The sequence below is a fragment of the Dunckerocampus dactyliophorus genome, chromosome 19 (assembly GCF_027744805.1).
Source record: "Dunckerocampus dactyliophorus isolate RoL2022-P2 chromosome 19, RoL_Ddac_1.1, whole genome shotgun sequence".
NCBI classification, from domain to species: Eukaryota; Metazoa; Chordata; class Actinopteri; order Syngnathiformes; family Syngnathidae; genus Dunckerocampus; species Dunckerocampus dactyliophorus.
Window position 1 is genome coordinate 7,348,041 of NC_072837.1, and position 27,925 is coordinate 7,375,965.

A 27,925-nucleotide genomic window follows, 5' to 3' on the forward strand; every position below is an offset into this window, starting at 1 on the left:
TGGCAGTACACTGTCAAAACTCACACCCTCACGAACTAAGTACTTAGTATACACACATTATTATACATGACGTATTCGATTGGAGACATAGGACGTGAAATATGTTTTCATTTAATAAAATATCAATGCACATCCGACTAATATATATTTATTTTGAAAATATTAACATACCTTTTCCGGTGCAGTAAATGTCAACGATACAGCTGTGTCAATCCTTCCTTACTACGGCAGCAAGGCAGGGCCGACGTGCTAACAGCAAGTTGCAACAACGGGAACCTCCTCCACAATGGGATAAAATGGATAAAGTCGCATCTGGCTCTTCTGTGGCTGATGAAGATGAAAGTTTGGACACAGAGGTTATATGTTTGATGAGAGTCGGGAGGAATTCCGACTGGCTTCGCTTGTTCGAAAACACAGAGGTACACTTTGCTAGCTTGCTCAGCCATCTAACTCGCTAATCAAAACAATCTGCTGTTTAATGTGTCTGTGTTAAGTAGCCCTCCACACACTGAAAATTGTATGTTTACTCTGTAGATATATTATATATACAATTATAATTGAATAGGTGTAAATAACAAAACAACTGTTAAATGCAACATAGATAGAATGGAAAATATTTTTCTGCATTGCACAAATCCTTCAAATTCAACTCGCCAAGCCCCCCTTTCCTTCAACCTCACCCCCCCCGACTGCTATGTTTCTAAACAACCGAATAACTACTACTGTTACTAAAATCCAATACACAAATGCACTGCAGTTAGCTTATCACATGCATTCCATAAGAGGTTCCGCAGGTCCTTCATACCGACCGCTGTCAGGCTCTACAACACCTGCACCACCCGAACCATGTTGTAGTCACTATGCATTCTTTACACTTTACTCTTTACTTGCGTATCTTGCTTGCTTGCTGCTGTAACAAGTAAATTTCCCCGCTGTGGGATAAATAAAGTACATACATACATACATACATACATACATACATAATATGGTATACATAAAAGTGATGACATTGCTCTGTACCTTTTATCTTTGGCCCCTTTCTCCTCGTCTTTATTACTCTACTTTCTAAATTGTGCACCCGATATCTTTGACTTTGAGTCTCTCTTGCAAGTTTTGTTGACAAAAATTGATGACACTTTAATCATAATCATCTGTCATAATCACTGTCACCCAACAAGCACTCAAGGCTAAAACCAAGTCATACTGACTTACAATTCCAGGCTCGGATTTAGTTCACATTTTCGTTGTGAAATAACGAGTTTGAAACTCTTGGCCTGGGATATAATCAATATTGTACAATATTAAGACAGAAATATGTGTTATTTTTGAGCAATTTAATGTTGTAGGGTGCCCCTGTGAACACATATCCTGACTTGAGGAGCATATCAGCTCCAAGCATAATAAATAGGATCCCTTGTAGCGACCCCTGCCCAAATGGACCATATGACCATATCTACAACCGCCACTGGTGGCATTAACGTGAGTGTTCAAAAGTAACTGGTGTCATTTTTGTCTTTAGGTTACTGTTGGCCGAGGCTTTGATGTGACCTATCAGCTCTTGTCTCCTAGTTACCCTTTAATGATATCCAGGCTGCACTGTACTTTCATTCAAAGGGAAGATGGACACTGGACAGTCACGGACAAAAAGGTATTCAGTAGTGGGAATGAGGTTTTAATAGAGGCTGTGAATGTAGTCTATCTAAAAGTGGGCTTTTCATGTGGCATTACAGTTAAATGAAATGTAAAAATGGTTTGTTTTTTAAGTGTGCAGCAGTAGGGGTACATGGCTTCAAGTCAAATGTCTGAGGCGGTACGCGACTGTAAAAAGTTTGGGAATCACCGGTTTACAGTATGTCCAGTTCCTTGATGTATTGTGCTGTACTGTACTCTCGCTTCCTCCGGTTCCTCCATTTAATTTGAAGTAGATTTTGCTGTCGGTGCTTGCGTTTTGTACATGCTCTTTGATGTACATGCTCTTTGATGGACATGTTTTTTCGTTGGGAGAACTTTACACTTTCGGCTTTGACCTGTCAGGGGTTGCCACAGCGAGTCAATTGCATGAATGCCCTTTCTGACACAACCCTGGCCGGGAATCGAATGAGAGGCAGAAGTGTGTATCCGTAATTCGCCAGGGAGTGCAACTGGAAATGGTATTGTGGAGCACAGATGCTGTATTTTTTAATGTTGCATAATAATTAATAAATTGTAAATGAAGAATTAAGTGCGCCCACGGTAAGATGTAAGCCTATTCTTGTTTGCAGTAGTGTTGGACAGGCTGACAAATGAGGTAAGGCAGGAATCTCCGTGGACTATGATGTTTGCATGCCACTGTACTGTACTTTGTAGTGAGTACAAGTGGAGGTATGCGCTGCAAAGAAGAGGAATGAAAGTCAAAACAGGACAGTAATGATGCTTGGTTTGGAGACGATAGCCCAAAACAAAAGACAAGAAGCAGAGATGAAGATGCTGAGATAGAACAAAAGTGTGAGGAGGAACAGTGGACTTACCAGGTAGAAGAAAATATAGAGTCTCAAGCAAGAGAGCAAAAGCAAGACCAAAGAGCAGATGGACATGATGCAACGGGGTGATGGAAGAGCATGACTCTCTGTGGTGACCCCACCTGAAGGGAGGAGCTGAAAGAGAGGCAGAATAGGCAAATAAAGCCATGTTGTTTATTCTGTATGAAGTATATCTCTTCTCTTTGTGATCATGCAGTCTCTCAATGGCGTGTGGGTGAATGGCTGCCGTATCCCCACCGAAGAAGCCCACCCTCTTAAACTTGGAGACTCCATACAACTTGGTGTGCCTGTGGGGTCCAATATGGAGTATGACTTCACGCTTGTGCAGCGACCGCTGAGAGAAGTTAGGCATAACTTGGCAAAGAGACCTAATGGGGGCACAAAAGTAGCCCACATAGCCAAGAAACCCAAGAGGAAGTTGGTCCCGGAAGAAGTGGAGCCGTCCACCTCAAAGTCCAAACTGTACCGCTGCTCATCCGCAGACAAGTCATTGGCTCAGTCTTGCCCTCTGCCTCCAGTCATGCACGACCGACACTGCGATCACCCCCAGACAGAGCAGACCGCTCCCCATCGACACATGGAAGAAACCATACTGACCTGTGGTGCCTCAGGTGCTCCCTGTGACCTAGACAACTTGCAGACGTACGTTTGTCATTAGACACACAAGCCTGGAAACTTGAAATGTTGAGTGCTTTTTGCTGTGTCACTGGGTAGTGTGAAAAGCACAGACAAAATAAATGCTAGCTCTACTGTTATATCTGTGACAAGCCAAAGTTGCTAAATCTTAGTATGATTGGGGCTACTGTTTAGAATCAGTTTTAATTATTGGGCTGCAGCTAGCTTTAGTAAGTGATCACAGTATTAAACACACACTTTAAGGCTGCATGCAGCAGCAACGGAATCTGCTCTCCCTTCTCGCAGGTTCAGCCAGAACATGTTGATGCTGAGGGAGCAGGTGGATAACACGGAACGGCAGGTCGCCATGCTGGAGGGTGGGCCACAATCGACTGACCCGTACATAGAGGAGCAGGTCAAGGAATTGCTACGGCCGCTGAAGAGCCTCTGTGCCAAGATGCAACAAATGAAGACATTAGAGAGATCCTTCCGTGCAACTGTGCAGCAGCCAGAGGTGAGAGAACATGTAGTGATGAAAGAAAGTTAAAAAAAAAAACTTTCATTGTAGTTTATTCACAAAAATGTAAAAAAAACTTTCATTGTAGTTTATTCACAAAAATGTCAAAATTCAGATACATTTCATGTTCTCAATTTTTTTTTTTCTAACCAAACTACCCTAAAATCCTAAAAGCAAACAGAGATGAACCCATAGCTATAGCAATACATCAGATACTAGTACATGGAAATGAGATGCAAGGACTCCTTGGTAGTCATTTTTATGATATGCAATCTGAAAAATAGTCTTCATTTCCTCATGGTGTATTAGCAGTAATTGTTGTTTTGCTTCTCTTGTGTATTTAAAGGCTCTGAGAACACAGCAGCAAGAGGAGCTGATGAAAAAACAGTTGGAAGAAGCCCTGCAGGAGGTAAACACCACACAATAACATGAAGCCAACTGACCACATATAAACATGTGATTACCTAATGCATGTATTGCTGAATTTATGTTTGCGAACTTGCACTCTACACCATTAGCAAAAGAAAGTAATGGATGAACTCGCTCACTCTCGGAAAAGCTTTGAGGAGATTATCCTGGCCAAAAACAAAGAACTTGAAGTAACAAAGGTGAGTCATCACTCCGGTTTTGTTTTCAATATGACCTTGCATGTGTACAGCCTCATTCCATGTTTCTTCTTAGGAGGAGAAGGAAAAGGCCAGGGCCCAGAAGGAGGAGGTTGTCACTCAAGTGACAGAGGTCTTGGAAAACGAGCTTCAGTGCATCATCTGCTCTGAGCTCTTTGTCGAGGTGTGAGTCACAAGCACCTAATTGCATGTTTGAGTGAGCAAATCATAGCATCATAAACACTAAAATGCTTCTCGTTGGTATTTGTAGGCAGTCATCCTGAACTGTGCTCACAGCTTCTGTTGTTACTGCATCAAGCAGTGGTGCAAAAAGAAAAAGGAGTGTCCTATCTGCCGACAGGCCATCAAGTCTCAAACCCGATGCCTGGCACTGGACAACTGCATCGACAGCATGGTGGAGAACCTGAGCTTGGATATGAAAGCCAGGCGGAAGATGCTGGTCACTGAGAGGAAAGGTGCATTAAGAGTTGACCAAGTCAAAGGCCCCAGTAACTCAATAACACAATGCTCTTTTTGGTCTTTGGTATTCTCAGGGGGCCCATTTTGTATCTCACAAAAATGAGTAGATCCCTCACATTTCAGCAAACATTTTTATTACAGTATATATTCTCCAGGTCTGTATGACGTAAACTTAGAAATACATTCACGTATTTAGAGTAGCAATGTAATTGTGTCTTGTCATGAAGTCTCATGAAGCGTGGTGGTAGCGTGCAAAAGTGCTGCCAACACTGGGGGAGCTGCGGTTCAGTGTAAAACAAATAATTCCAACATGTACTGTGACATTATAAAGCACCCTCACCTCCTGTAGAAAACTGCCACGTATATTCTAAAAATACAATGAATTGATTATTAATGAGATATATTACACTAAGTATTACACTAATTTGTTTGTCAACTGTAACACAACGCGTTGCAAAAGTATTGGTGAGAAGCTGTATACCTCTAAGGTCACACAGAAACTTGCATGATGAACTTGCACATCTGCAAATCTTGGAAAACTTGATCTTAGTGAGCATCTAAATGATTGACTTTGTGTTTTTTGTGATAATGTAAAGTGACGATAAGTCACCACCAATAATTAAAAAAAAAAAACAATGTAAATGTGAAATTATTTCTTTCTGTTGACTTGCCAGATGCTGACTCTGCACATGTGATTGTGATCCAAGATGAGGATGACAGCAGCAGAAACAGAAGCAGCATCAGTAGAAGTGGTCAAGACTATGGACACTCACAGCAGTCCTGAAAGAAGTTCCTGAATTAGTTTTCTCTTAATTCATTTATTTTTCTGCAGAAGACTGGAACAAGAAGTGGTCTTATTTGTCATGTTTCCCCAGGATGTCCTTGAGAAACGAGTCTGTCCTGTTTTTTTGTTTGTTTTCCAACATCTAGAATAAAAAATGTTCCTGTGCATATCATCTCTCAGGCTGTAATGCTGGAGCTGTTTGACTCAATATTCTCAGGTCAAAAGTGTAACAAGTTAACAGTGTTGTTTTTGTGTGATATTGTTTAAAAAAAATCAAAGAATTGTGTTGCAGCCAATTTACTGCCTGACGGGTTTGGGCTGCAGGTGGCAGCATTTAGTTTAGCTAGTGGCTTTTAGTTGGCCGGCGTTCGGTTGTTATGGAAATAAGTGTCAACGGGACTGTTCGTTGCAGGTATGTCCTCCAGTTGGTTTCCAATATAAATTGTTTTAGTTGATATTCCCCTTTGAGATGTAGCACAGCTAATGTTTGCAACAGCCACTGTATTTGACTAACATTGATCAAAGTTCTGCTTACCTTTTAACAAGAAGTGTGTTAGCAAGGTAGCTACCTAGCATGACGAGTAACTCATTAAAACCATTAACAGCAGAAATAAGCAATGTAATCCAAGCCTGTTTTTGCTACAAATTTCGATTTATTGTACGATACAACTATTGTCACACTTTAATTTATTTATCCAACGATGGAGACGTCCAATATATCTGAAATTATCGACAGTGTATTTTATACTTTTGGCACACGTTATGTGTCACAGATGTGTCTGTCCATTTGTATACTGCAAAACTGGCATCACCCCCATGATAAAGGCTAAATTAGAAATTCAAGATAACGTTACTGATGACGCAGTATGGCTATTTGTAAAATGAAAAAAACATCTTTAGTTCTTGGCACTGCAAAACAGTAAAATAAGTATAATTTTTGCAATCGAGGTAAGTGTTTTTATTTTAATAAAGTGATCAACTTGTTATCTGGATGTGCTTGTTATAGGGATGTTATTTGTTACGGCCATATTGTTAAATTATCCTGTATGGATAATTGTAATAGAATGCATGCACAAGTACACAAGTACACAAGTACAGGTAAAAAAACAAGTTAAGGCAGCAAAAATATTTATGTGGATATTATGCTATGTAAAGCCAGCCGTAAAATGTATGTGCCTAGCAGCATTTTATGTCACAGACCTATTAAAAATGCACTTTTTTCCCCCTACAGAAAACATTAGCAAAAAAGAAAATGGGAGAAACCGCTCCAAATTAGGTGTGCCAAGCAAGTGGCATCATACACAAGAAGATTGGAGATTGTTAATTGCTGCCTAAGTGTGAGTAAAGTGTGTGATATTCACATTTAAGTGTTATAATTTTAATACAGTTGCAAGAATTTCAATAAATCCTTTTTCTCTTTGTCATTAGACAGTGATATCATGAAATCCCTGGCTAAAAATGTATTCATCCATTTTGGAATAACATTGTACCTTACAATTTTGGAAACTATTTGGGGAGATCTTCAGTCTCTCTGATTTACGTTAGCAAGAAGGCTAGAAAAGCCTGTCACTGCCAAGCATTATGTTTACATACAGTGCATCATAATTGTATTTAATTACAATTAGATTAACATAAGCTTTATGCGATTTCCAATTGTATTTTTTTCAGTAACGTTACAGAAGAAGTCCTCAATGTAATAATGTCTAGACACACTGGATGCCAAAGCACCCTGATTGCGGACAGCAGGAGACTGAGGAGGATCATTGCTGAGAATCCAAACTGGTCCTTGGGCCTTGTTCCCTTTTTATCAAACCTCTGCTTAGAGTGTATTGTGAAAAATTTTGAGGGTATGCCATTATTTTTACCACCTTAGGTCATTAGTCCCAGTAGATGCCGTAATTTGAAACCCTCCATGTGTGGCAGGAACTCCCATCTATGAGGAGCTTAGACCGAGCCAGAGAGAATTTGTGCAGGAGAGACTGTCAACATCTCTGCCCCTTCCTGTGACGGCCAACTTGATTGATGATGGCATCTACTGGAGGCGATGCTGTGAGCAGCGGTGGGACATTTGTGACGTGTCTCATTACGGCCACAGCTGGAAGCGGATGTTCTTCGAGAGACACCTGGAAAATATTATTGAGCATTTCATTCCGGAGACGACCCACTCTAAGACAGTTACAGAGTTCATCCCTCTGTGCGAGAGGTACGTGAAGAGGCTGGACATCTCCCAAATGCTCCCTCCTGTCAAAGAAGCCAAGCCAGGAAAGCACGGAGAGGAAGTGGACTTGCTGAGCGAAGCGGACTCGGACGCTGTCCTCATGGAACACTTTGACTTCCGCCATCTTCTGGACAAGCTGGGCAGCCTGGAGGAGCTCCACTTGACCTACTGGGTCAAACAGTGTGGAATGAACTTTGAATGGAGGATGTTTGAGATGGCGGAACGAGACTGCGAGACTCTCTCCATGGCTCTTGAATCCTGCAAGACCTTGAAGGTAAGTATGGAACCTTTGTGAGATACCTTTATTATGTGTTCTAAGACCTCAGATCGACTGTTGGCTGCATAGTTGCTTCATAGTTGCACATCTTGGACCTCCACACCAACAACGCATACATCTTATCCACAGATGGAACCCACTATCTTCTTGTTATGAGGAAAAAGGGCCAACTAATCAACGGCTCTCAACATCATCATGCATGATTGTTACTATTCCAGCTGATATGCATAACTGCACAAAAATAACGAGTGGTTTTAAAACTGAACACAAGCGATAATTACTGTAAGTACATTACTTTTGTAATGGGTTAGTGTTGGGGGCATAGTCACATATGTCAGTGTTGGGTAAGTCATTTTATTTACTATTTATTTTCCAAAATCATTAATAGAATGAAATTCATAAATGTAATTAGTGTAAAATAATAAAATCAGTGCATAATATCATGCCACATTTTACTGTCTGTAACCGCTGTTATTTTTAACATATTTTTATTTCACCAGCATAACACACTGTTTTTCTACAAATCTTGCTGTATTTTTGATCCAAATGAACAAAACCATACTAATTTTAAAAGCAAAATTCAATAGTTACTCTAAATGCCACATATCATGCACTGTAATGACTATTCAAGCATAATAATAAATAAATATAAATAAACACTTTTTATAATTAAGAAGGTATTTTACCAGTCTAGCACCCCTTTTTTCTGTAGGTTTTTGTGTATTTTGGGTGAAAATGAACAAAATATTAATTTTTTTTTCCAGAGTCTGTCTATCCATGGACATAGGACACATAAGACGCACCTATAGGTTGATTTATTTGTATTTTGTAGCACAAAGTCTTACAAGTTGAAATGTCAGCAGATATTTTTGAAATGCTATAACTATTTTGCCCGAAAGTATTCCTTCACATTTTCAAGACAAATGCATGTTTAATGTGCTTCAGTGCAGCTAAAAAATACTTGGCTTATCCACCTTTATGTGATGTTTCTCGAGGTCTTACGGCTCTACGAAAGCCACATTGATGATCATAAGTGCAAGATGCTGGTCGGCTATCTTGTGAACCACCCGTCCCTGACAGAGCTCAACCTTTCGCATAACATCATCGGAGACAGGGGGGCCAAGGCGGTCGGCAAGCTGCTCCAAACCAGCAAACTAGAGATCCTGAACATGAGCGACAACCTTATTCGAGACTTGGGAGCCAACGCCATCGCTGCCGCCCTGTCCAATAACTGCCCCCTATTGTCCCTCAACCTTCGCATCAACCGCGTGAGCGACGAGGGTGGTCAGGCCATTGCCATGGCCTTGCTGAACAACGAGACCTTGATCCACCTGCACCTGGGAGCCAACCTGATGACCGGGCCCACTGCCATCACTCTATCAGAAGCACTGGCTAAAAATCAAACCCTGAAGAGCATCAACCTCTCCTGCAACAAACTGGGTGTGGTGAGTCAAAATTGTAATTGTAACTGTAATTACACTATCTATGCGTTACTTTTAAATGATATTAAAAGGAATGACATTGAATTTAAATACGCCAAAACAACAAATTATAAATACACTGATAATAATCTGAATAGGCCCATTAACATGTATAACATAGTGTTTTCCATACATTGATTTATTTGTGGTGGCACGCTACACTTAATCCACACCGGGTTTGCCAGAGAATAAGAGGAGCTATGTTAGCGATTTGACGGTATAGGTAGCTTGTATTCAGACACCTCTAAATTATGATTTTCACAAAAGCAACTAGAGACAAATATAGCAACTTTTTCTGGTCTTACTGGGTGCTTTTGGAGACCATCCATCCATCCATCCATCTTCTACCGCTTATCTAAGGTTGTGTCGCAGGGGCAGAAGCCGAAGCAGGGAAGCCCAGACTTCCCTCTCCTCGGCCACTTCGTCCAGCTCCTCCCGAGCTGATCCCAAGGCGTTCCCAGGCCTGTTGAGAGACATAGTCTCTCCAACGTGCCTTGGGTCTTCCTCGAGGCCGCCTACTGGTCGGACATGCCCTAAACACCTCCTCGGGGAGGCGTCTGGGAGGCATCCTGACCAGATGCCCGAGCCACCTCATCTGGCTCCTCCAAATGCAGAGGAGCAGCGATTCTACTCCCGAGTTTCTGCCGGGTGACAAGGCTTCTCACCTTATCTCTAACGGGGAGCTCAGCCAACCTACAGAGAAAACTCATTTCAGCCGCTTGTACCCGCAATCTTGTCCTTTCCGTCACTTTCAGCTACTATTTGTAACATGAAATCACATAGAACTCTTCCCACCGAGAAACCGGTGCTGCTGAGGGCACTGAAAAAACGGGCGAAAATCGACCCGTCGGAAAAGTGGCGTTTTTGGCCTTCTTTGGGTCCTGCCGGGACACCCGATGAATGTTTGGGGGGTTTGGCCCACCTCCCGGACCGGAAAAGTGTCATTTCAGCAAGTTGAAAAAATGCGATTTCGCGACAGCCGCGTGTAAAACGTTTTGCTTGTGAAAAAAAAAATTATTTGCATTTCTAAACAGATTTGTTTGGCTTTTCATGTCTTTTTGCAAATTTTTTGTGTCCCATAGCGTCCATAAAAATTCTACGTCATTGCAGATTATGCAAATTAGATGACATCATCAAGCACCACTCTTGCCTCTCGCAACTCACCGCTACGAATAGATTGCAGTCCTGTGGGAAACACTATATTGCCAAAATTGTATTAATAATGTCTTGTATTTTCTGTGTTACCTCAAAAAGTGAAAATTGCATTACACAGTTCATTGGCGCTGCACAAAAAAAGATCTGCAGTGTAATATCTAATTGACACAGATTATGTAAGGAACTGCATCACAAACAAACGCTGTCATTTTACTCAAGGAGCGAGTTGGCTCCACTGCCCGGGCTGGTCTTTTGACTTGTCTTTATTATGTCCATAAATCGTGATACACATTTTTTGCAGAATCATGCAGCCCCACTTTCATGACGAGTAGAATTACAATCGCAACCGCATATTTTTCCCGTATAGCACCCTGTTTTTCTGCAGATTTTGTTAATGTTTTGGGTGAAGCTTGTTTTTTTTAGGACTAGTAGCACAAAGAATGCCCACAAATTAAATTGCAATACAATCATTTAGGCCATATCATAAAATATACATTTAACCACTTCTTTTGCCAGCTTATGGCACAATTTTCATGCAGATTTTTCCCCTTTTTGGGTCTAAGTGATCACCTGAAGATCACCTTGCTAAAACAAGGCGCAGGGAAAAATGATTACGTACTAGAACAAAGTTAGTCAGCCCATCTTACATTTTTTACCTCTTTTGCCAGCATAGTGCCACCTTTTTCCTGTGTTTTTTTTTCCACATTTGACATCATTATTTTCAAAAAGAAGTCTATCATAGGGGACAGCAATGTGCAAGATGCCCCATTTCTGTCTTAATGAAGCAAGGTGCAAGAACAACAATATGCAGCAGGCACCAAATACAGATACTGAGTTCTCCCTTGTCTGAATGTGTGTGCAGGATGGAGGAAAAGCTCTGGAGGAGACCATATCTCAAAACAGCTGCTTAACAGAATGTGATGTCCGGCTGACGGAGATCGACGAGCAGAGCGCCTCTATCATCAATCGGGTGGTTTGGATCAATGAGAGATCAGAAGGAAAGCAACAAACACAAGATACCGAGGTACAGTAGATATACCACCATTTATTATTATCTTAAATCTGAACTCTAATGCCTGCTTTGCCTTACAGTTGTACACATTTTCATAGTTTTTGTTAATGTAGTAGATTTTAATTCATCAATTTAGTCCTATGCAATGAAAATTGGATAAAAATACTTTAACGTAAAGCACCATGTATAAACCGCACTTTTTTTCCACTGATAAGAAGCAAAAAATCGGGGTGCGGTTTATACACGATGACAGGTCTGTGACCAGACACAGAAATTGACGAGAAGCCCATTTTAGAATAGCGTCTGTGGGTCAGACAGTTGCTTTGACTTTAGCGCCCTCTGCTGTACAGTTGCTGAAAATGCTAGTGTATGCAACTAACTTATCTGACGGCTGTCTGTATTTTCACACAGTGAAACGATCTCTATATACACTGAAGCTAACCTAAGCTTCCATTAAAACATTGCAGTTGTAAAATACAATACAACGTTGGAGTTTATTCAAATTCACACTGAAGCAATGTAATAAAATAATAATAGAGAAAAAGAGAAGCAGTGAAAGATATCAAAACATCTCTGAAAATTGCAAATTTCTTTATTTTGATTTTTTAGTATTATTATTATTATTATTATTAATCTGTGCTTAGCCATAATATTAAAGATCTAGATGCCGAAGTTCAGATTTCTCCTTTATTCTTCTTTTTGAAATTGCTTAGTACCTTTACGCATGTTGATTTGAGATGAAAGAGTTGGCAAGCATTTATGAGCTAAAAAAAATGGGGGTGCGGTTAATACACGGGTGCGGTTTATACACGGTGCTTTACGGTATACTAATCCACAAACTTTCTTTGCAACAACAAACGGATCATTTCTGAATCTGCATTGTGTAATTAACTGTAAACTGCATGTAGACATGAGAGCAACAGGAATACAAGTGTATTAAATCGAAAAGTTGGACACTTACCATGGATATTATCCATCCATCCATCCATCCATTTCCTTCCGCTTATCCCGGTCCGGGTTGCGGGGGCAGCAGTCTCAGTACGGAAGTCCACACTTCCCGGTGCCCGGCCACCTCCTACAGTTCCACCAGGAGGACACCCAAGGCGTTCCCAGGCCAGCTGTGAAACATAATCCCTCCAGCGTGTCCTTAGTCTGCTTTGGGGCCTTCACCCGACTTAGCATGCCCAGAACACCTGCCGGACTAGATGCACGAGCCATCTCAACTGGCTCCTCTCGATGTGAAGGAGCAGCGGCTCTACTCTGAGCCCCTCCCAAATGACTGAGCTCCTCATCCTATCTATTACGGAGGAAACTCAGCCACTTGTATCCGTAATCTCGTTCTTTTGGTCACGACCCAAAGCTCATGGCCGTAGGTGAGGGCTCAGCTCTCTCTTCACCACGACGGTCTGTTCCAGCGACCGCGTTACTGCAAATGCTGCGCCAATCCGCCTGTTGACCTCACGCTCCAACCTTCCCTCACTCGTGAACAAGACCCCAAGATACTTGAACTCCTGGGGTAGGACCACATTCCTAACCCAGAGGGTGCAATCCACCCTTTTTTGACAGAGGACCATGGCCTCTGATTTGGAGGTGCTGAGTCTCATCCCAGAAGCTTCACGCTCAGCTGTAAACCACCCCAGTAAACGCTGAAGGTCACAGGCAAATGAGGCCATCACGACCACATCATCTGCAAATCGCAGAGACGAGATCCTAAGACCCCCGAAATGGACTCTCTTGACGCCTTGTCTGCGCCTCGAAATTCTGTCCATGAAAATTATGAACAGAATCAGTGACAAAGGGCAGCCTTGGCGGACGCCAACGTTCACCGGAAACGGGCTCGACATAATAATGGATGTGGATGTGTTTTCAATCCATGAGATGTGGAAAAAACATGTCAATGTCGATTTCCATTACTTTCAGCACTTTTAGTAAGTCGTGCGAATGTCTAATGGCTGATTCCCTATGATTTCAGTGTATATTTGAACGCTGTAAAACTAAATATGCTGACATATTGCCTTTTTTTAGTAATGACTTTATTAAAGCCCAGTAGCTACAATTTACCCTCCTCTGTTTCTTATGCTGTAGGACCCACATCACGTACCTGAAACTCGTCATCAGGGTATACAGCATCAAAAATCAGAAGAAGAAGAAGAAGAAGAAGAAGAAGAAGAAGATGAAGAACAAAAAGAAGAAGACAAAGACGAAGAAGAAGAAGAAGAAGATGAAGAAGACGACGAAGAAGAAGAAGAAGAAGAAGAACAAGAAGAACAAGAACAAGAAGAAACTGCAGTTAATTCTGGAAAATAATGAGCAGATTGAATAATTATGGTCCAGTAAAGGGTCAGGGCTTTATGAATCCAGGATAACTGGACTCTTCAGTTTTTTATAAAAAATGTTTTGGTCTAGCTCATTGCAGATGGATGCATGACTGTATACACCTTTCAGTTACTATGTCTAACGAGCAACCGGACTGTGTACAAACAACTGTACATTGATGCTCAAGTAGAATCAGCCACAAAAGTGAGTACACCCTTCAGTCACTAACCATTTTATTTGATGTTCTCAAGGGACAAAACTTTGATTCACATTAACTTAAGAGTAGTCAACATACAGCCTGCATAGTACTATAGATTTAATATGCTTTAAAAATAACTCAACACTCATTGCCATTATTCTCTAAATAGCTTGAAAAACAAGTGTGCACACCTCATAGTGAAAATGTACAAGTTTTGAGCACCATTATCTCGCACTGCCTTGATCCATCATGGGCATGGAATTCACCAGAATCCTTTTCCATGATGCATAGCTGGTGGATGCGAGACACTTTGCGTTTCTCCACCTTCCTTCCACTTGCTCGCACTTGCTCATCTTGGAGGTGCATTTACCATGCTGGAAAACAGCCATGCAGTCCAGTTTCCCATGGGAGGGGCTCTGTGCCGTGCTTCAGAATGTCACCGTTCATGTTGGAATTCATGTTTCCCTCAATGAACCGCAGCTCCCAGCACCGTCAGCACTCATGCAGCCCCAGAACATGATGCTACAGTCACAATTATCTTGGTACTCACTTGTGTTGCCAGCTGTTTAGTCGATAATGGCTGTGTTGATGTCTTAGTGTTTTGTAAAAACTGCTCTACAAGCTGTACACTGACTTCTCCAAAGTATTGTTCATCTTTTCCAGCCCAATTTCTTCACATTTTATCATAGCTAATAAGGATCCTCCACACTTCATTCAAACAGCTATGCTTGTTTCACATCCCAAACACTGAATGAGGAAATAACATCCACTTAAAGAGCTGACGTGTTCCGCTGGCTTCTACTTTAGAACTAATCTTAATTTGAAGGGCTCTGTCCTACTTCATATCTGTCTCTATAAAGTTGCGGCACTCCCGATTTCCATTACCATTCCCTTTTGAAAATCAGACTGAACATACACTGACATCCACTCTGCAGTTGTGAGTGTTCTTTCAGTTCTTTAAAGCCATCTTCTGGTATTATTACATGTGACACTATCATCAGTGAACGCAGGCCTCTGCCTATTTTCAGCGTCTTTGAGAGCCAGCTCTCTGCTTGTCTCTCTGATATGCATCAGCAGCCGGAGCAGCAGAAGCAGCATCCAGCTATGCCACAGCTCCATTACACCATCCGGAAGAAGCAAAATCAATGATTGTATTCAAAACCATTTAAAAGGAGGCATGACGTGCTTAATTTGAAATAGAGGACAACATGTTTGTCAGTAACCACAATTTTTAGGCACTTAATTAGACAGGTAGGTGGAATAAGAAATAGTATTAAAAGTAACGTTTGGAACTAGTTAGGTTTGTCATTGTAAGGTTTATTAGTTTTTGGTTGGTATTTATACAAGACAACAGTTTACAGCCAGTGTGAAAGCCTTGAGGAAATGCTGGTATTGCATGTGTCCTTTAGCACTCCTCTGCTGAATTATTAATAATCTGTGTTGCTATATTTACCAAGCCAGGAAGTGTAATGTCATCGCAACGAAGCCAATTTCTGCTAACTTGATAGTTCAGCATTTATCAGGCTGGCAGCTCTTTAAATGTATGTGTATTTCTCGATGATTCCAATTGTTTTTAACATTTTCTTAAGTAAAAAGGCTGAATTTGCAGATTTCCTAATCAAAGGAAGAAGGAAGAAACCTAAGGTGAGGCCACAATGAGTGTGGCTTCTCTGCTTACTGCGCAAGCCCCGCCTACTGTTTGATTGCACGCTGAGTTGCCTCATGGCGCCTGCCAATTTCCGTTTGGCAGCATGTCGCAAATAATATGTTGCAAAAACATTTATCATACACCATGACTTTTTGCAGCCTGTGTAATGTCTTTAATGTAAGCATGACATGATTATTCTTGTCACATGATGTCCTTCCACAGAGGAAAAGCCATTTGTTTGGTTTTTTTTTTGCTAGCATTAGCTAGCACTAGCTAGCAGAAAATTAAATGCATTCAATTTATTTTTATGCTCTGCTGAATGAATGAATGAATTTGACTGCCAAGATGGAGGATTATAAACCCAAACTCACCAGGAGGTAATCAGAACTTCTCCTGGAGAAGGGAAATACAAATCACAGGTAAGCACACAAATGTTTTTCAATTTATATATAAAAAAAATGCAAGAAGTATCTGAAAATATTTTTTTTAACCAAAGTGAATTAGTCTCCTTTTTTTGTTTATACTCTTAAAGGGATAGTTCGGATTTTTTGACATGTTGTATAACATCCCCTTCATCAGTGTAGTGCATCAACACTTACAGTACCTACCTCCACACCCACTTTGTCCGGTGAGCCCAGCTCTGGTCGGATTTCGGTGATGAGGAACGTCGTTCCGGTTAGTTGGTGGGACCACCTGAGTAAAGACTTTGACTTCTCAAAACAATATGCGTTAAAGAGTAATACATTTGCATCCTAAAAATGCCAGCTTCAAAAAAATCAATCGCTTGGCGTTACTTTCTCTCCCGTCGTATCACTGCACGCTGTCGCCTGTCCATTGTTGTGTATGTGTTCCACAGTGTTTACATGCGCGGATGAAAACCGCTGTGGAACACATACACAACAATGCACGGGCGACAGGTGAATCTGAAAATATGCTTAGAAACCTTTGCTTTTTTGCAACACTTTTTTTCCCCCCCAAAAGATGAGTATGACGAATGGACTCACATTTTAACGAGTTTCCCACAAGCAGCACGACTACAGCATCACCATCAGTTATCATGTTTTGTTCTTGTGTTGTTGTACTATTATTAACAGTGGCCGTGTCATAAGTGAAAATGTTAGGCACATCTGTGACTGTGAATCATCTCAACATTACGCCTTTGCAATCAATGTTACAGCTGTTTATTGTTTTTACATTTTAATACTGGTTAACTTGTCTTTACTTGTATGACCATTACAAAAATGTTAAAATGTTACTTAAAAAAATTCCCTGTACATTTATTAAAGGTTTTACTATGGCAGCAGAGGGAAAGAAGAGATTATATAGATGTTCCACAGCATTTCCTCTGATTTAGACTAGAAGCCAAAAGTCTAAAAAGTAGGACATTTAGTACTCCCATGTGTATTTGTAGTTTGATTCTTTACAGGACAGTCTTGATAAATGAACCACAGTCACAGTGTACCCTATGCAACAATCACATCATATTTGCTTCCCCTGACTCAGTGTCTTGTTTGTGATCTGTCTCAGCCAACCGTGTTGTCTTTATCCGTGTCCAGGGTCAAAGGTCATAGAGAAGTCTCCACACAGGATCCATTCCTGTGCAGAGAGCGATGGTCGTGGTTGAGGCAGCCTTCATTGTTATGTACAATGAGTACGGGAAAGTATAGTGCGTCTTGGTACGCCGGAGGGCTCTCCTCCCTGTCCGGCTGGCCCGATAGGCACCGTGTGCTCTCCGTCGGCCGGCTGGGCTCGTTCAGGCTCCCACTGCTCCTCCACGGGCAGCTACGCCTGGAGCTGTAGAGGCGGCCCAACGAGAAGCGGCTGGCGCTGAAGGGCAGGCGAGGGCTCGCCGTGTTGCAGATGCTCAGGGCGCTGCGAGAGAAAATGGAGGAGCTGCTGATGGCGCGCTGGCAACGCTGGCAGTTCTGCCTGTAGCTGCCGTAGCGCCGACAAACGGAGTAGTTATTGCAGCTGCCTGAGATCTGGGCCAGGTCCATGAGAACCGCCTCGGAGTAGCTGGGCACCAGCTGCTGGTTGGAGCGGATGTGCCACTCCAGCTCCGTGCTGTCGATGGTGTTGACCCGTGGGATGTGCCCGCAGTAAGGACGCTCCTCAGAAGGCGTCACCGGCACATAGTCAAAGCCAAAGAGCTTCTCCACGTGGTAGTGGACGCACGCGGTTCGACACTCACTCAGCACACGTAAAGGCCAGGAGAGAGTCAAAGCAGCTGCTGCCCAGAAGGTGGAATGTGCTGCATACCAGGGAAGGTGATCTGGATCAGAGAAGGCAATCATGTATTCCTTAAAGTCTACATTCTTTAGGTGCATCCCCTCACGGGCCTCCATGTAGTCATCCAAGCCTTCATTCTCTGTGAAGAACCTGGCCCTCTGGGTCAGGTAAGAGTTCTCCGACTCCACGTTGGCAAAGCTAAAGCACTTGGTGAACCTCAGCTTGGTAATCGGGAAGCACTCCATGCCCTGCAGGTTCTTGGAGATGTCCTTCACCCCGCAGTTCCCATAGTCAAATTCGGCCTCCGCCACATGCGTGTTGACTCTCTCGTGGTAGACCTGCGTGGTGGTGTACGCATCGCCGTTACGGTAGCGTGTCACCTGCCGCGTCCTCCTCACGTAGTGGTAGCTGATGGCCTTCCACCAGATGCACGGCGTGGCCTGCTTCATCCTCTGGATGCGCTCGGCCACGTTGTCCACGTCCACTTTGTACTGCAGCTCGTTCCTGGTGTAGCAGTGCCAGCACTCCACCAAGTAGACCACGTACAGCATGACCAGGAAGGCTAAGGGGATGTAGATGTAGCCATTGGCGCAGGGACTGTCGTGGTACATCATGGACTTGCCCTTGTAGGCGCTGTCGAAGGAGAGGCGTGTCACGGTGGTCACCTGGCACCAGGCCATGGCGCCCACACAGCCGTACATGAGCAGGGAGAGCAGCAGGCATTTCCAGTGGGTCTCCTGACACAAAGACTTCAGCAGGGACTGTTTCTGAGGTTGCTGCTGCACACAGAAGAGGAAACAACCACGGTCAGGTATTTTATATCTTGTTTAATCACACACAGTGCTACCTCTAAACTGCCCCAAATGTTGCTGTGTTTTGCCTTTTCTTTGGCTCTTTTCTGTCTTTATGTGAAGATACAAATGCAATCAATTATTTTAAGTTGTTTATGCAACAGTTAACTTATTTTTACACTTGACAACGTGAAAATGTTCCCTTGCACAAACCCTTCCTTTCCAGGCCATGTTTCCATCACACATCCTCAAAGGGTGAGTACTTTTATTTTATTTCGTATTATACAGTGGTTAACGTCAATGACAGTTAAGAGGGTTATCATGATCCCAGGTATACCACCTACAAAACCATTGTTCCCAGTAGACATTGTGGATAAAACTTGACATCCTTTTAGCTAATAACATAAGCACCAACTAATGATGACAATTTCACATTAAAATCAAGTTGATCATTGGCTTTACAGCTTCAGATGCACAAAGCAAATGTAATCCAGATCAAAGATATGACACAAATAGGACTTTTCTGCAGCAGTGCTTTCCAAGTATTATAAATTATATCGATCCGCTACAGTATGTGGCCCACAGCAGATTTCGGAAATAAAATAAAATTGAAAACAACCCTAGCGAAAATGGGAAAAATAGGACATAAAGGCAGTAAGTAAAAAGAAAAAGCTGACATGTTGATGCTAACAACTAATAATAAGCTTTGTGTTTAAATATCTATCAATTTTTAGTCTTTTTACAAAATTTTAAAATACATAAAAACATAAAAGGTACACCCCGCATCCTTTGATTTTTCCATAGGTTTTTCCATAAGTGGGAAAATGTTTGGACACCCCTGCTCTACAGAAACAATATCTCACTGAAAAAAGGCAAAAAAAGCGTTAAATGCCAGATTCAACCTTTCTTCAAAACAAATGTCATCAATCTAAATGACACAAAAAACAAAACAAAAAAAAGTATTACCATGAAAACATACAGTAACTCAGCCTCACGAAACAAAAAAAAAACAATAGATAATCTGACAGACATAGATGGAGCAAAATATCTGTATGAAGCTAAAAATGACTCAAAATCAGCGGCTCGTGCCTATGAAATATTTAGTAAAATATTCTGTGTTGTAAGTGCTTTGGCATAGTTTATGCATGAGCTGTTCCACATGTCACGGTCTGTACATATCCACCATCCAGAGGCTGGCCCACCATCAAGTCAAAGAATCCCATTGGAGATAAAAGTACAATGCGTGTCTGTCTGCTTGCACTTTGCCTGTGCTCCTATGAAGTCAATGCTCATGTAGTGTGTGCATGCTAATTAAAGGCCATATTCAATGCCAAGCCTGTGAGGAGGCGGGGATGCGGGGGAGCTGTGGGACTATAGCATAAAGCTGGTGGCGTCCTGCATCACCTCAGGGAAGAGCAAGCCCCCATGCCTGGATCATGACTTAGTCACGCTTTTTGGGAAAGCTGCCATGCAAACCTGGCAAGGACTCAAAAGTCCCATCAAGAAAGGATTTTTTCCAAATTCACTGAATAGTCATGACGCTATGGGTGGAGCTGACTTTGTTCGGACATGTTTTAAGATGAAAAGAATCATCTGCGCAAACAGTTATTGCCAACCATCTTGTTCTACAGGACAGTGCGTAGGTCAAACCCTGCATATGAGTGGACAACAGTCACTCCACATTGATGTATTGAATACAACGTGTCAGCAACACTTCCAAGTGGCAGGCGAGCATAAATAACAAATGTTATTCCTTCATAATTCTCACTTCCACCTTTACACCCCACAGAGGTGAAGGGGATTAACTTTGAAACTCCCATTGAGATGATGAGCCCACTGCACAAGAAGTATTTACCGGTATCTATGCATGCAGTACAACTACAATCAATACATGACACACTTTATGGCTCACATTACTCTTTTATGGCCTCTGGTGAAGCAGCAGGGATACTAATAAGCTGTTATATGCTTTAAGTGTATGAATATCACTGGCAGGTTATTCAAATGACCTTCATCGGACCTATAGATAGGAGGAAAGTGGTGTTTTAATGCAAAATAGCCTGTTAACTAGGGATGTCCGATAATATTGGCCACTGATAATTATCAGCCTGATATTGGCACGTAAATGTGATATTGGCCAACATCGGTATCGTTTTTTTTCCCTACACTTGAAAGCCGATAAATAGATTTTAGCGCCAACATCACAAAATTGCAACATTGCTGATTCATGTCGTAATGTTGTTCGACTCACAAGTCTGTGAGGAAAAAGTAACTCTTTTTTTTAGCAAGCAACAGAGCTGAGCTCACAATGAAGTTAGCAGCTCCATAGAAATTGCGGGGATTACCATTACTCACGGTGTCTTTAAAGAAAGAGCAGCAACGTAATAGGTAGATAACAGACAAGACACTACCAACGAATAATGCTGAACAATCAACAATAATGTGAGCCCTGGACATGTAACTTAGCAGCCGTTTACAACAGCACAGCAAAGCAGTCTGGGAAACAGGAAATGTTGTCAAAACCATATACGTAGACGCCACAATGCTGAGCCGTACTTTCATAAAGCGCCCTTCTACAAAGAAATGTGTTAATGCCTCTCGTTTATACATTCACACACACACACACACACACACACACACACACATTATGTAGTAGTTTTTATGGGTAGTTTTAATGCAATACAACGAGAATATAAAATAAAAACATGAAAGTAAAATAATAATCAGCAAATTCATGTATTTTAAACAATACCCCTACACATATCGGTATTGGTATCTGTTGATATCGGAAATTGAGAGTTGGACCATATCGGCATATCGGTTATCTGCAAAAAAGCCAATATCGGACATCCCTACGGCTAACAGATAAGAACACATATTTAGTGCAAGTGTAGGGACACAAAGAGATAAATCTAGATAGACAGATAAAGGAAATGTGGTTATATTTATGGATTTGGTTGAAATGATGTGCTCCTGCTCCCATTTCTAAAATTTGCAGAATATCAAAAAACATAGTTGTTTGGTAGCAACCTTTGCAGCGTGAAATAAAATGCATACAAAACGAACAAACTTTACAGTGTGCCACAAAAAATTACGTGAGAAATAATAAATAATAAATCTCCTGATAGGAATATGTGATAGAATGCATACAGTGCCTTTTGTTAGGTTGCCAGTAGTGTTTGTATGAATGGAGTAGATTGCATTCTACCCACAAATGCACAAAATGAGTCAGAAATTATACATTTTTACATAAATTTGTATTATAATTTGATTTCAAACAGAAATTGCATGTGTGCATCAAATATTGTGAATCTATAGTAAAGGTGTTTGTTTGAACCATGCTGCATTCATAAATGCACACTTTTTTTTTTTTTTTTAGAAATTAGACATTTTTATCACAATTTTTTAAACAAATTGTATGTGTTAACATCAAATATCTTAAATATATACTATGTTTGTTTGAAGCAGGTTAATAAATGAAAATGCACAAAATGAGTACAAATTACAAACTTATCATCATGTCTGCACCGAATATTGTAAATAAAAGATGTTCTTGAAACAGGCAAATAAATAAAAATGCACATGTGCATGTGTTTGCATCAAATATCGTAAATATATAGTGAATATGTTTGTTTGAAACAGACTAATCAATGAAAATGCACAAATTTTGTAAGAAATTATACATTTTTTGTATCCCCAAGTAGATTTCAAACAGAAATTGCTTGTGTTTGCATCAAATATCTTCCATATATCATAGATATGTCTGTTTCAAACTGGCTATTAAATGAAAATGCACAAATTTAGTAAGAAATGGTGCAGTTTTTTAATCAACATTTTGTCACAAATAGTATGTGTGTACGGAACGGAAATATGGTTTAAAGCCGGCTAATGAAAATGCATAAAATTAAGATGAAATTTACTTTTTTTTAAATCACCAAGTAGATTTCAAACAGAAATTGGATGTGTTTGCATCAAATGTCTAAAATATATAGTAAAAAATGTTTGAAACAGGCTAATGAAAAAGTATTTATATATAAAACAATACCACAATATGTGAGGTCACTGAATGTGATGAAGTCCCTCAACACTCATGGCCATTTTGTCTTGACATAATAAGACCAGCTCTGTTACATAAAAAGCTTCTTGTGTAATGGACATGTCATGGTTAGAAGTTATTGGACGAACTTCTGTTGTCATTGTGTTCAATTCTGCAGTGTGACTAGCAGGGTTGAAGATTACACAAACACAAACACACTCCGCTTCTGATTCTGATGATTACATGTGGATTTTATCTCAAATCTTCAGTTTTGAGTATCGTCTGTGTTTCTCCTATTACAACCTGCCAGAGGACCTAATTTGGAAACCACTTTAAAATTCACTTGTGATCAAACCACTTAGATCCCCACAATCTGACCAGATTATGACGGAAACTATACTATACATGCAATATGCCACCCCAATTAGATTTAATTTGCCCCATTTGGATGCAAACATTTAATACCTCACCTCAGCTCTGGGATTGTTGTCCAAGTCCTCTTCAGGGGCGATGCTTATGGTGCTGCCTTCACTGGCCGCTGCAGCCGATGCTGGGGACATGTTGACAAAAGAAGCCGGACATGGAGCTCCACTTGGGATGGGATGATGATGAGGAGGGGGTGCTCCACAACCTAAACACATGGAGAAACCATCTGCGCATCATCTCCAAGAGAGCAGCCAGAAGGCTTGAAGGAAATCCTCCAGGTTCCAGGTGGGCAGGGCGGACGTGCCAGCTGGAAGTGGAGCACCGTGGCACGGGTAAACACTCCGAGAGAGAGACGCGATGTCTGGATGCCGGATGAGACGGGAGCGCTTCAGGGGATGCTCGGAAATGACAAAAGCCTCGAGGAAGTGGCCATGGCAGCCAGTGACGCCGGGAGAGAAGACAAAGAAGAAGACAGAGGGTGGCACATGTGAGCAGACACCACGCCACCGTAGCGATAACAAATACGCGCGTGCACGTTGTTGCGCGTCCACGCTGGAGGCGGGGCGGAGCTGCCACAGCCGAGCCCGAACCAACCCCTTTTATCGCACCTGTACACGTGCTTGACCTGCTGCAATGCTCATGATTAGAAGTCACCATCGCAGCTACAAGATAGGTACTGGGCGCATTTGCAGCTCTCTTTTTGCTGGCCCACAGTAACATCTAAGAATACAATTAAAGACTTTAAGACCACATCCGAACATTACAAAGGAGGTAAAAGCAGTTAGTATAGCATGGTATGCATATTGTATGTTGACCACAACCTGACATGGGCAAACTACAGCCCGTTGGCCAAATACTTCCCGTTAAGATGTTTGATGTTTTCTAAGTGCGTGCTGATTTTAAAGGAAAAGTGCACTTTTTGGGAATTTTGCCCATCATCCACAATCTCTGTCTTTCTCTTTTCTGTGCATTGTAAAGGTATCAGGCAGCTAAGAATTTACGTAATGGGACGTACCTATTCCATCTATAAAGCCTTCTGAAAAAAAACAGTGCTCTATTTACGTAATGTGACCTGCATATTAACCAAGCTACAGCGACATCGTTATTATTATTGTCTTTAACATTGTTACGCTGAAGAACTATGTTATGGCATAGTGACACCTCGCCACACCACACCGGCTAGCTACTAGTCAGCTAGCAACTAGCTTCACCGCACACTCGCTCACAGCGCCTCAGGCCACTACCTAAAGATAACGCTACATATTTGAGCTGTCGCCACTGCTGCTGTGTTTTTGTTTTCAAGTTTGGAAAAGTAACTCTAGGTGTAGCGTTGGTTTCTATGTTGCTCAGTGAAATCAATGAAGCGCCGTCGTACCGGGCCTATACAGGCCGTCGGCCGAGACCCGTACCACCCACCCCTATAACCCGCCTTCTATCAAGCCAATATCTCAAGATATTGTGATGAATTCTATCGAATGCTTTTGTTAGAGCCATAAATACTGCAGCTGGGCACGCTCTCTGCTGTCTTTAACGTTGGTAATTTCCTGGGTTAGAGTGATTAGTGCCATCGATGTTGAAATGTCAGCTCTAATTCATTCTTCTTTATAAATTTGTCTAACCTGTTGTTGACTAGCATTTCAATGATTTCGGAAAATTGTGGTAATAAAACTGGGCAGTAGTTTTTAAATTCATGTTTGTCTCCAGTTTTGAACATCGGTACTACTTGGGCTATTTTCATTTTGTTTGGAAATTGACCTGTTTGAAAGGAAAACTGAGTGATGTACGTCAATGGTTCTGCGTTCTCATTAATGACCTTTTTATCGGTTCCATTTCAATTTCATTACAATCAGTTGATGTTTTTACTTATATTTGTTGACAATATCAATTATTTCCTCTTTTGTCACACCAGTGAGGAACATGGAGCTGGGATTCCTGTCTATACTTTCATTCACTTCCTCCACTGCATGGTAGGGCCTGGAAACCAATTAATCACGATAAATGAGAGATTACTGTCTACTCTAGTAGAGTGTTTGATAACAGGATTCTGACATCTTGGGGAAATAAACTGTTAGGCAGGAAGGTCAACAGATTGTATGACAGGTGGGATGACTCCTCATAATGAATGATGATATATATATAAACAAGAATATTATAATGCACAGTATACTATGTTTCATGTGTGTACTGTATCACCTCATACACTATGAACAGTGGATGGACTCTTGGCATAAAAAGAAATAAGTAAGCATAACTGGATAAAAACAGATGGTGGCTCTTGGCAGCAATATTGTTTCCTCTCTTGACAGTCAAATATGTTTTTTTTTAGCAAGGCTGTGTGAGTGAGCCCTCTAAAGGCCAAACCACAATAAGTATATTCAAGCTGGAACAGGAAATAAGTGGAAGAAGTTATTCCTGAGCCTTTTGGGAGGTGTGGACATGAGAAGTGTGCACCGCTTGGCTTTCAGTAATAGAACGATGCTTAATTTAAAAACAACAAAAGAAATCTTATCACTGGGCAGCAATATTTATTATTATTGCAATGTTTGATTACTATAGGACACTGACTATACTGACTATGTTTGAATACAAATGGAATACGGTACTAGTGATCTTAATTACCACTAATACCGTGTACTCTAGTAAGTACACTATGTCATTTTTTTATTATAAAACTCACCCAAGGGAATGATAATGTAAAATGATCGATGAACAGATGGAATCGGAGTCACGGTGTAGGAGTTATACATACGTTTCAGTTTTGCGACTCATTGTAACTACGGTGCTTTCAAGGACCGCCGAACAAAGTGAGAAATCTCACCGCTTGATGAAAAAACATCAACGAAGCATAAAGATATAAACATGTAAATATTGTGGGCTTTGTAAACAGTGGTGTATGAATGCTGTATATTTGGCCTGTACTATAACGTATTATTATCGACTTAGGGTGAATGAGATGTGTTTTCTATGGAAAAAAACGTTGAACTAAGAACATGAGAGGATCCACTGTTGTGATAATATTGACTTGAAAAAAAGATCAAATGATTTTGTGATTTTGCCTATAATTTGTTGATCATGATTATAAGCCGAATAAAAGACAAAATATTAAGTAAACAAAAAAATTTATTAACAAACAGCATTTGTGTACAAATTAACAATATATGAATACAACAATATAAGACAGTTTAACAATATATCATATACAGTGGTGTGAAAAAGTGTTTGTCCACTTCCTGGTTTCCTATTTTTTTGCATGTTTGTCGCACTTAAATGTTTCAGATCATCAAACAAATGTAAATATTAGTCAATGACAACACAAAATGCAGTTTTTAAATTAAACTTTTTATTATTATAGGAGAAAAAAAATCCAAACCTACATGGACCTGTGTGAAAAAGTGATTGCCCCCCCATGTTAAAACATAACTGAGATGAATTGAGATCTATTCGTCTAGAAAAGGTTATAAAGCCATTTCTAAAGCTTTGGGACTCCAGCAAACCACAGTGAGAGCCATTATTCACACATGGTGAAAACATGGAACAGTGGTGAACATCCCCAGGAGTGGCCAGCCAACCAAAATTACCCCAAGTGCGCAGCAACGACTTATATAAGAGGTAAGAAAAGAACCCACAACAACATCCAAAGAACCGTCAGACCTCACATGCCTCAGTTAAGGTCAGTGTTCTTGACTCCACCATAAGAAAGACACTGGGCAAAAACGGCCTGCATGACAGAGTTCCAAGACGAAAACCACTGCTGAACAAAAACAACATTAAGGCTCCTCTCAATTTTGCCAGAAAACATTTTAATAATCCCCAAGACCTTTGGGAAAATACTCTGTGGCCTGATGAGACAAAAGTTTAACTTTTTGGAAGGCATGTGTCCCATTACGTCTGGTGTAAAAGTAACGCTGCATTTCAGAAAAAGAACATCACACCAACAGTAAAATATGGTGGTGACCTCAAACTGAAACCAACTTGGGTTCTGCAGCAGGACAATGATCCAAAACACACCAGCAAGTCCACCTCTGAATGGCTGAAGAAAAACAAAATGAAGACTTTGGAGCGGCCTAGTTAAAGTCCTGACCTGAATCCTATTGAGGTGCTGTGGCATGACCTTAAAAAGGCGCCTCATGCTGACAAACCCTCCAATGTGGCTGAATTACAACAATTCTGCAAAGATGAGTGGGCCAAAATTCTTCCACAGCGCTGTAAGAGACTCATTGCAAGTTATCGCAAACACTTCATTACAGTTGTTGCTGCTGAGGGTGGCCCAACTGTAGGTTGTAGGTTTGGATTTCTTTTCTCCCTGAATAATAAAAAGTTTCATTTAAAAACTGCATTTTGTGTTCATGTTGTGCTGTCATTGACTGATATTTAAATTTGTTTGATGATCTAAAACATTCACGTGTCACAAACATACACAAAAATAAGAACTCAGGAAGGGAGCAAACACTTTTTAAAACCACTGTACATCATACAGCTCAGAAAACACACCAATTAATCACAGCACCATGTAAGAAGGCCAGCTCTCATTTAAATCTTGAAGATTAAACACTTTGAATGCACAATGTCGTCATCAAACTTACTTATTTGTTCATCTAACGCACACAACAATGAACA

General features: G+C 41.1%; 3 protein-coding genes across 7 annotated transcripts; 2 read left to right on the top strand and 1 right to left on the bottom strand.

Moving 5' to 3' along the window:
- Nucleotides 1–189: 189 nt before the first annotated feature.
- Nucleotides 190–6,135, top strand: rnf8 (ring finger protein 8, E3 ubiquitin protein ligase). 3 transcript variants are annotated; one of them, XM_054762249.1, is made up of 9 exons: nucleotides 190–419; nucleotides 1,520–1,648; nucleotides 2,716–3,161; nucleotides 3,441–3,648; nucleotides 3,998–4,060; nucleotides 4,170–4,259; nucleotides 4,333–4,440; nucleotides 4,618–4,732; nucleotides 5,411–6,127. In XM_054762249.1, exons 1-9 carry the CDS (start codon nucleotides 297–299, stop codon nucleotides 5,518–5,520), a joined length of 1,392 nt encoding a protein of 463 aa, XP_054618224.1. In that variant the 5' UTR covers nucleotides 190–296; the 3' UTR covers nucleotides 5,521–6,127. The 3 variants fall into 3 exon arrangements, with proteins under 3 accessions (XP_054618224.1, XP_054618226.1, XP_054618223.1); XM_054762248.1 differs by having other exon boundaries at nucleotides 191–419; nucleotides 4,528–4,732; nucleotides 5,411–6,126; XM_054762251.1 differs by lacking the exon at nucleotides 1,520–1,648 and having other exon boundaries at nucleotides 4,528–4,732; nucleotides 5,411–6,135.
- Nucleotides 5,889–17,691, top strand: tcte1 (t-complex-associated-testis-expressed 1). 2 transcript variants are annotated; one of them, XM_054762247.1, is made up of 7 exons: nucleotides 5,889–5,932; nucleotides 6,752–6,857; nucleotides 7,189–7,367; nucleotides 7,444–8,012; nucleotides 9,011–9,460; nucleotides 11,514–11,675; nucleotides 13,749–17,691. In XM_054762247.1, the coding sequence occupies exons 3-7, from the start codon at nucleotides 7,220–7,222 to the stop codon at nucleotides 13,968–13,970; spliced, it is 1,551 nt and encodes a 516-aa protein (XP_054618222.1). In that variant the 5' UTR covers nucleotides 5,889–5,932; nucleotides 6,752–6,857; nucleotides 7,189–7,219; the 3' UTR covers nucleotides 13,971–17,691. The 2 variants fall into 2 exon arrangements, with proteins under 2 accessions (XP_054618222.1, XP_054618221.1); XM_054762246.1 differs by lacking the exon at nucleotides 5,889–5,932 and adding an exon at nucleotides 6,330–6,468.
- On the bottom strand, nucleotides 13,654–23,873 carry tmem151ba (transmembrane protein 151Ba). Of its 2 annotated transcripts, XR_008567026.1 has the most exons (3): nucleotides 23,353–23,873; nucleotides 16,435–18,834; nucleotides 13,654–16,219 (listed from the first exon to the last, which is right to left on the bottom strand). XR_008567026.1 is itself a non-coding variant. In XM_054762245.1 (2 exons), the coding sequence occupies exons 1-2, from the start codon at nucleotides 23,521–23,523 to the stop codon at nucleotides 17,392–17,394; spliced, it is 1,614 nt and encodes a 537-aa protein (XP_054618220.1). In that variant the 5' UTR covers nucleotides 23,524–23,873; the 3' UTR covers nucleotides 13,654–17,391. The 2 variants fall into 2 exon arrangements, 1 of the variants encoding a protein (XP_054618220.1); XM_054762245.1 differs by having other exon boundaries at nucleotides 13,654–18,834.
- Nucleotides 23,874–27,925: the final 4,052 nt, after the last annotated feature.